Source organism: Grammomys surdaster, unplaced genomic scaffold (assembly GCF_004785775.1).
Source record: "Grammomys surdaster isolate TR1022 unplaced genomic scaffold, NIH_TR_1.0 188, whole genome shotgun sequence".
NCBI classification, from domain to species: Eukaryota; Metazoa; Chordata; class Mammalia; order Rodentia; family Muridae; genus Grammomys; species Grammomys surdaster.
This window is the reverse complement of record NW_021604633.1, coordinates 3,660,719-3,669,999: the sequence shown is the minus strand read 5'-3', so window position 1 is coordinate 3,669,999 and position 9,281 is coordinate 3,660,719. Positions and strand designations below refer to the sequence as shown.

General features: G+C 46.4%; 1 protein-coding gene across 2 annotated transcripts in view; it reads left to right on the top strand.

Moving 5' to 3' along the window:
* Colec11 (collectin subfamily member 11) overlaps positions 1-9,281 on the top strand; it is a 29,232-nt gene that overhangs the window by 4,978 nt on the left and 14,973 nt on the right. For both annotated transcript variants that reach the window (XM_028768821.1, XM_028768820.1), the window contains exons 2-3: positions 1,038-1,193; positions 4,138-4,209. In XM_028768821.1, the coding sequence (XP_028624654.1) occupies positions 1,061-1,193; positions 4,138-4,209 (205 nt within the window). In that variant the 5' untranslated portion in view covers positions 1,038-1,060. The remainder of the gene's footprint in view (positions 1-1,037; positions 1,194-4,137; positions 4,210-9,281) is intronic.

Here is a 9,281-nt window from a genome sequence, read left to right as displayed (position 1 = left end):
CACACACACACACACACACACACACACACACACACACACACACACACTTGCCCTGCCTCTTTTCCCAGGGGAAGATTACTCTTCTTGGCTGCTTCTGGTTTATCTGTCTATTCTTTTGCCTCTTTTTAAAAAGAATTTATTTATTTTTATGGATGTGTACACCTCCATGAGTGTATACACAGTATTCACAGAAGCCAGAAGAGGGCGTTGGGTCCCCGTGGAGTGGGAGATGACAGGTGGTTGTGCTCCAGCATGGGGGTCCTGAAAACTGAACCTTGGTCCTCTGCAAGTGCAGAGTTCTCTTAACCACTGAACCATCTCTCCAGCCAGCCCCTGTCTGTCTCCTTTGGCTGGAAAGGAACTTTTTCTCTATCCCAGTATATGGAACTGTGCCTGGCAGAAGATTGGTACTTGGAAATATTGCTAAGTGATTGACTGACCCAGGGAATAGGTGCCAGGAAACATCTGAAATCTTCTGGGATAGAGAATGTTGATACCATCTCGTGGCTCTGATACACCAAGAGGAACCTTCTCCCCCAGCTACCAGACCCAGTTTTTAATATATCTTTCTTTCTTTTTCTCTTGCCATTACTGTTGGCCTTTCTCATTTCCTCTCTTCCTTTTCTGCTTTCAAACCATCTAGTGTGAATCTCTGTTGTACTCGGCTGTCCCTGTCCTGCCTCTCTGCCAGAGGCTCATGTCTTGCACAGGGGTCATTGTCTTCTTTGAGTCTGAGTCTCTGCCGTTAGGATAAGTTGGACCTTCTGGGCAGGCCTTGTGTTCAGTGACTTGTTCTGAGGGAGGCTGGTCAGTGCAAGTGACCTTCAGCAAAGGCTTAAGGAAAGAGGTATGGGCACATATGGTACTCTAGCTGCCTGGGAACTTCAGAGACTCTCAGTGGACAGTGGTAGTTGGTATGTTACCTGAGCAAGTGAGAGAGGCATCAAAACCCAGAGGAGATGGCACGACTGTGGCCTGCTGTTTGCAATGCACTGTCTGGTCAGAGCCTGTCACTGTTTATGCCTTCCTTCTTCCAGGAGTCAGCGTCCTGCCTGCACTCATGATGATGAGGGACCTGGCTCTTGCAGGCACGTTGATTAGCCTGGCTTTCCTGTCCCTGCTGCCATCTGGATGTCCTCAGCAGACCACAGAGGACGCCTGCTCTGTGCAGATTCTTGTCCCCGGCCTCAAAGGTAATGGCTACTCTGCTGCTCTGGTGTTGCCTTGCTCATGCCTCTGGGTGTCTCAGTCTCCTGCATGGTCTGGCACTTCAGCACACACTCACAAAGACTGGCTCTGGACCAGGTACATCCTGGGAAATCTGTCCATCTGTTGGGCTTGGGATTCCCTGACTAGGAGACCAAGTTTCCACAATTTCTAGCCAAAAAATTGTGGATTTCTGGTTAGCGATGTATATGCAACACAGCCTTCTCCTCAGGAGCCTCGTATGAAGGCCCACTCATGTGATCCTCTCCTGCATGAGCTGGACCACTGAGGTCATCCTTTCCCTGCTCTCTGATGCTACAGTGTTTGCATCCCATGGCCTATAGGGATGAAGTCTGCTTGCAGAAACATTTGCAAATAAACAACAGTCCAGGGATGCCTGTGGCTTTTCTTCAACTGGTAATGAGTATATCCAAGTATTCCATGCTCTGCATGAAAATGATGGACACAACCCTTCATTGTCAGATCAGATAATACCAAAGTGTGACCTGGCTGAAGGCTTTGTGTTCACAGCTCTAGATCTGATTCGAGAAGACTCAAGTGGTAAATTATTTCTATGAGCAAAGAGAAAGCAGTGCTAATGGCAGTGGAAAATGAGATAGCAGATGGAATGTTAACCTGTTCTGATAAAAAATATGGCTCCTCAGAACTCCATGGGGAGTGGAAAAAGAGCTCTGTGTAGCTGGGCTCTCTGTGTGAGTGGAGAAGGTCAAAGAAATCCCATCCCAGGTACATGGCATTCTCCAGGGTTTATCAACACAGGTAAGGAGTCCCTCCCAGCCACCCCCTGAGCTTTGAACAGTGCTGGAAACACCTTTGATCTTGATGTCCACTCTGGGTTTCTCTCTAAGGTCTCCAGGAAAAGCTGGATTTAGAGTCAAGCTTCCTGGGAAGGTTTCCACCATCTTGAGTGTGGCCCTTTAGAGGCAGAGATCAAATTTCTTTTTGAGACAAAGGATCTCACTTTGAAGCCCTGGTTAGCTGAGAACTTACTATGTATCCTAGACTGAACTCTGCCTGCCTCTGGCTCTGGAGTGCTGGGATCAAAGACGTGTACCATCATATCTAGCAAAAACAACTTTTTATGATATAGTAGTTTCAGGACAGAATGTAATCATGGATAGTTTTGGGGAACTGTGTTAGGGGGAGCTTCAGAGCCTTGGTATCAAGGTGTTTTTGGGGGGTCAGCAGTCTGTATGCTCATCCATGTCTCTTTGCTCTGCTCTGGCTGGCTGCTTCCTGCTCACTGCTCGGCTTCAGCTTAAAAGCCACTTCACTAGGGAGACATCCGATCTGAATCATCCCATGTCACTTGTGCTGACATTTGTGCTTCACTCCATCCTATACTCTATGTGGCTAATGCGACTTCTCATGTCAATTTGACTTAAAATATTTTTCCTCCTGGGTAGCTCACAGAATGTACTCTTTGTTGGTGATGTTCCTTCTGCAGTGTGCTGATGCATCTTTGCTGTTTGGCCCTGATCTCCCCCCCCCCGAGGGTTGTGGGGGGGTTTTTTGTGGGGTGCTCCTGAACACCCCCCCCCCCCCCCCCCACCCAGCACTGGATAGTGCATCTGGCAGCTCTTCAGAGATGCTCAGGCATTCTTTTTCTCTCTGTTCTCTGGAATCCCTTTGAGATGGGCTTGGGCATTTATGAGTTGTTGTTTTTTTTTTCTTCGACCTCAATTTGATAACTTCAAAACAAAACCATCGAGGCTCCCCAGATGAGTGTTTCTCAGTGAGGAGAACTCCTCATCCTAATGTGTTGTCTCATGGGAAATGAGTGAGCTCATTCTTCTAGCCACTGCTTTCTAGCTGTGAGGGTGAACTTCAATCAGAGCCTCCCCAGGGAGCTTGCTGTCACACTCATTGCCACATAGTCATATTTCCTGTCTCTCTGTCTCTTTCTTTTTCTCCTTCTCCTCCTCTTTTTTCTCCTCCTCCTCCTCCTCCTCCTCTTCCTCCTTCTCCTCCTCTTTTTCCTCCTCCTCCTCCTCCTCCTCTTTTCTTCTTTCTCCCCCTCCTCTCCTTCTTTTCCTCCTCTTCCTTTTTCTTCCTTTTGTGACAGGGTTTTACTCTGTAGCTTTGGCTAGCCTGGGACTCACTGTATAGACATAAGATGTGTAGACTAAGAAGCAGAGAAAAGTAGATCTCTGGGTTTGAGGCCAGACTGGTCTATAACTCAATGTAAGCCTTTGATGACTTTCTGTCTTTTAGAAAGGGGAAAGAAGAATCAAACTTGTGTTGTAGGAAGGTCGTTTGATCAGGGTTAGATTGGAGTTGAGGTTAGAGAATAGGTGTGGCCCATTGGTTCCCTGTGACACAGCCCCCCGTCCCCATAGACTCATCTTGTCATATATCCTGACTGCTTATTTACACCTCTGTCTCTTGTACCTGGCCATTGAACCCCCAAACATGGAGGGCAGACTTTATTGATCTCAGGCAGTCCATGTGGGAGGACACCATGAATGCTTCATGCGACATGCTGAGACCACCAGTGGACAACCTGGTCTGTTCTCCACCATGTCACCAGCCTACATGATGTTTCCGTGGGGGCCACCTGATACATTCCTCCTCACTATCCTTATGGTTGGAGTGCTGTGGGGAGTCCTATATGGTGGGAAGGAGATTAGGAACCAGCCCAGAAGGGACAGTGGAGGGAGGGAAAAATCTGTTCCCTGAAAAATAAAGCAGTATAGGGAAAGTGCAACCTAAGCTTAGACCTGGGTGCCCAGAGCTCACGCTAGTGATGCTGGATGCAGCATGCGGGAGGGTACGGGAGGGTACGCAGGGAGTAGGGCCAGACTGGCTGCACTGTGGGTGAGTGTCTTTCTAGTTCTTCTGTATGGATGCATAGCACCATAGTCCTGTCCTAGCCAGATGTGGCCTAAACAGATATGACTTCTTCCACAGGGGATGCAGGAGAAAAGGGAGACAAAGGAGCCCCAGGACGGCCAGGAAGAGTTGGCCCTACAGGAGAAAAAGGTATTCACAGTTTCTGCCTCCAAGGGGTAGTTGGAAGACGGAGGAGACAGAGAGCAACTGAGACATAGGTTATTGAGGGCAGGCACAGTGCTGTCCTGCAGGCCCTGAGATAAACACCGTGTTTCACCGGAAACACAGTGGTGAGTTCCTCAATGCCAAGATTCAGGATCACGACTATGTACTAAATGAGAGTGCAGCCATGAAGGAAGGGTGGGAGGAGGGAGGGCAGAGGCTGGGGCACTGCAATGGTAGCTGACCCACCTACAGAGCAGACATGGTTGCGGGGGAGTGGTTTCCACTTTAATAAAACAATGGGATTCTGCCTGTGGGAGGCTGGTGAGGCTCAAGTGCATATTTAATGGAGTTAAAGCCATGCACACACAGGGATGAAAACATACGTGTATAGAAATGAGGGTATGCATGTGGAGAACCAGGCTGTAGATGTTGGGTAGCCACATTACACACAAAAAGGAGTCAGGACATGCCACAGAAAGAATCAGAATGTTCAGGAACTAGATGTCCAAGGGGAAGAGCTAGAGGGTGGACATGCTCCAGTTTATGTACACGTAATAGAATTTGAACATACATGATTACACGTGAAAGGAGCCTACAGTTACAGCAGGTGCTCAGTGTGTGTGGCTGCCATCTATAGGATGGTGCCATCTATTTTATATCATATTTTAAAATGGTTTACTATCTTTCTTAAATTATGTATGTATGTATGTATGTATGTATGTATGTATGTATGTATGTGTCTGTGTATGGGTTTGTGCATGTGAGTTCAGTGTATGTGGAGATCAGAAGTGGGTGTTGGAGCCCCTGGAGCTGGAGTTATCTTCGATGTCTACTGGGCCCCCTCTTGAAAAGCAGCAATCACTGGTTTTTAAAAGAATTTTTTTTATTTTAGTTATGTGTGTGTGTGTGTGTGTGTGTGTGTGTGTGTGTGGTGTATACACATGAATGCAAGTATCCACAGAGGAAGGAGAGGTGGTTGTGGGTAATTGCTACCTGATATGGGTACTGGGACTCCAACTCAGGTCCTCAGGAAGAACTGTGTGTGCTCTTCTTCTTCTTTTTTTTTAAAATGATTTATTTATTTATTTATTTATTTATTTATTTATTTATTTATTATATGTAAGTACACTGTAGCTGTCTTCAGACACCCATATGAGGGCATCAGATCTCACTGCAGATGGTTGTGAACCACCATGTGGTTGCTGGGATTTGAACTCATGACCTCTAGAAGACCAGTCAGTGCTCTTAACTGCTGAGCCATCTCACCAGCCCGTGTGTGCTCTTCTTAACCCCTAAGCCATCTCTTCAGTCCCAAGGTTTGGTTGCCCTCCCTCCAGCCCCCCCGTTTTTTGAGACAGGATCTCACTATGTAGCCCTGACTGGCTTAGAATTTGCTACGTAGAATAGGCTGGTTTTGAACTCACATAGTTTTGTCTGCCTTTGGCTAGTTTTACATTTTTTTTTATCATTATTAAAAGCTATATAGCCAGGTGATGATGGCACAAGCCTTTAATCCCACCACTTGGGAGGCAGACACAGGCAGATCTCTGAGTTTCAGGCCAGCCTACACACTGAGTTCCAGGACAGGCTATATAGAGAAACTCTGTTTTGGGAAAAAGAAAAAGAAAAGAAAAGGCTGTAGAGAATAGCATTCTCAAGCCAGGTGTAGTGGTGCGGCCTTTAATCCCAGCACTCTGGATGCAGAGGTGGATGAATCTCTATGCATTCCAGGCTATCTTGGTCTACACAGCAGGAGACCCTGTCTTCAAAAACAAAACAAGTGACTGAACAGAGAAGAGAAAGGAGAATGCTCCCGACATGTGTGCCCTATCTATGAGAACACGTACTGGTCAGCACCACAGCTGATCCTGGGACACTGGAAAGTCTCTTTCTGTTTAAAAAGCTATTAGAATAACATATTTGATTGTTCTGGAACTCACTCTGTAGACCAGGCTGGCCTCGAACTCAGAAATCCACCTGCCTCTGTCTCCCAAGTGCTGGGATTAAGGGTGTGAAATTTTTTGAAGAATGCCTTATGGACTCCTTCTGGTCGCGTGCACAGGCTATGTGGTTTTGAGCTCATGCACTGTGAGACCCTTGTCTGGTGAGACCTGACCATCATACCCCTCCGTCAACCCCAGGCACTAACTTTTATTTCTAATTGTTTTCCTGTTACTCATAGAAGTGAATCACAGATGACGAGTGGGATATTAACACAGGTCAGAGATCAAAACGTATGAAGATATTTGCTGCAGAAGGACCGTAGTCATCTCTGTGGCCCTTGGTGACATTTTACTCAGTTTTACAGAGTGATCTTATGAACTGGCAAACACGTTTATGTGTCTCATCTCTTTTGTGCAAACAATTGCAGAAGACTTACTTCTGCACTGTGCACCTTTCACTTAACAGCGCACCCTGGAGATCTTACTCCAGGACAGGAAGCAAAGCTTTCCTCCTGTTTTTTATTCAGCAATTAATTGATGTGCTGAGGTGTGTGCTTATTCTGATTTACCTATGGTTCATATGTTCTTGAATGTCTGCTGCCATGAATGTGTGTGTGTGTGTATGAATGTATTGTGTGCTTGTGTGTGTATGCATATGTGTGTGTATGTATGTATTGTGTGCTTATGTGTGTATGTATATGTGTGTGTATACATGTATTATGTGCTTGTGTGTGTATGTATGTATGTATTGTGTGCTTGTGTGTATATGTATATGTGTGTGTATGTATGTATTTGTGCTTGTGTGTGTATGTATATGTGTATGTATGTATTATGTGCTTGTGTGTGTGTATGTATGTATGTATTGTGTGCTTGTGTGTGTGTATGTATTTGTGTGTGTATGTATGTATTGTGTGCTTGTGTGTGTGTATGTATATGTGTGTATGTGTGTGTGTGTATGTATTGTGTGCTTGTGTGTATGTATGTATGTATTGTGTGCTTGTGTGTGTGTATGTATATGTGTGTGTATGTGTGTGTGTGTATATATTGTGTGCTTGTGTGTGTGGTGTGTGTGTGTGTGTCTGTAGCTACAAGATGTATTCTGATCTTCGGATTGCTCATTTGACTGGGTGTGCATCTGCAAGTTTGGGTGGACACCTTTAATTCTAGTACTCTAAAAGCAGAGGCAGGAGGATCATGAGTTTGAGGTTTGTCTGAGCTACACAACATGATCCCCTTTCCAAAACCATCTCCGTCTCAGATTTACTTCTATTAGTTAATGTAAAGTATGTGAAGACGGCCTTAAGATGCTTTCAAGCTTGTTCCCCAAATTGCCCTCCATTGCTCACTGCAGGCACTGTGAGCTACATTTGCCTCAGTGCTCAGGAGACAGAGGCAGGCAGGTCTCTAGGAGCTTGACAACAGCCTGGTCTACAGAATGAGTTGTAGGCCAGCCAGGACGACACAGAAACTCTTAAAAATAATGTAGGCTTCCCAGGAATCTGGTTCAAGCCCAGGAGTGGGATGGAGTCAGGGCAACTCAGTCACAAGCTCTGTGAATCCTGGCTACAGGCTAGCACGTGAGGCTGTATCTGGATGGGTGGGATGCCTGCTGAGCTATCCAGAGCACAGTAGAGATGTCCCGAGCTGCAGCTGCTCATCCTCTTGGAGAATGTAACTCCAGGCCTTATAGGCTGTGGCCTCATCTCTCTGGAAGGAGATCAGGCACTGCCACAGTGCTGGGAGGCACAGCTGGATTCCTTCTAGAAAGTTCTGTCCAGTCATGCTTCCATTCCAGCTATTGCTGAATTGTTGATGTGAAATCCAGGTCCACCAGGTGGTGGGTTTTCTCTGTCCTGTGTAGATGCAACACCAACCATTCTGCTCCTTAAAGCAGTGCTGAGGCTGCCCAGAACCCTCTCCAGCCTATGGCTTTACATGTCTCACAACTGCAAAGATGACTCATATCTGTAGCTGGGTTTGGCCGTCAACTTGTGTCAACCACCTTTTATATGCAGCACAACTTTGGCTTCTGAGTGTTCCGGTAGCCTCATCTGTTCTAGAACATTCTCCTGTGATTGCTTTCTCTCTTTATGTCACTTGAGATGTAGATGCTTCCCTCAGCTAACTTAAAAACCAATTCTAACTATGTCCACATTGGGCACTGTTCAGGAAGTCTGGGAACTGTGTCATCCCAACTCACTCCCTCTCTTCACATCTCAAACAGATCCGTTGCCAAGCAGCAAATGAGGCAGCAGGGACCACGTTCCAGGCCTTGCTGCTCTCCACCTTCAGCCTGGCTAGCTCCCAGGCCCACTTGGAGATGTGAGCTTCCCTCCCTCCCCACAAGGTTGCGTGATTTATGGCTCTCTGTTCTATGTGCTGTGGGTGGTTCCATCTGTTGGGGATAATCCAGCTCCTCCCCATTACCTCCTGGAGGTGTGAGCAGTCTCTCTAAAGTGTGGGTTTGATACCTTTGCTTTCCCATTGATTGGAGGATTCTTGGGGATTAAGATTGCTGTCATTTTGCTTCTCTAGTACCTGCAGGTAGGGCCCAGGCATGTGCTTCTGCTCCAGCGTCCCCCTGAAGAGGCTTACATACCGTCCTAAGCCCAAGTGAGTGCTCCCAGCTTGCTGCTGGCATGTTAGTACTGTGCTCTGCCTCTCCAAGGAATTTCACTTCTTCTCTTTCTCCCTCCACATTTATTGTACTGTTTATTTGCTGTGTCCTAAATACAATGAATGTGGTTATACATGCCTACCATCCAGCACTCAGGAGACTGAGGCAGGAGGGTGGTGAGTTTGAGGCCAGCCTGGGCTACATAGTGAGCTACTGTCTCTAAAACCAAACATAACAAAAATAAAGCCCTTGAAAATAAAACCAAAACAAAATATAATACATGACATTTCAACCAAAGCAGCATATTCCAGACCATGATAACAACTATAGTATTGTGTTAGAAATGAAGGGCAGCTGAAGGCGTGGGGGTAAAAGCATTGACCAGATCGGAACAGATTCAAGAAGGTTTAATGAAGAAATGCACCGCAGGAGACAAATGTAGGGCCTGAATTCAGAGAGAGAGAGAGAGAGAGAGAGAGAGAGAGAGAGAGAGAGAG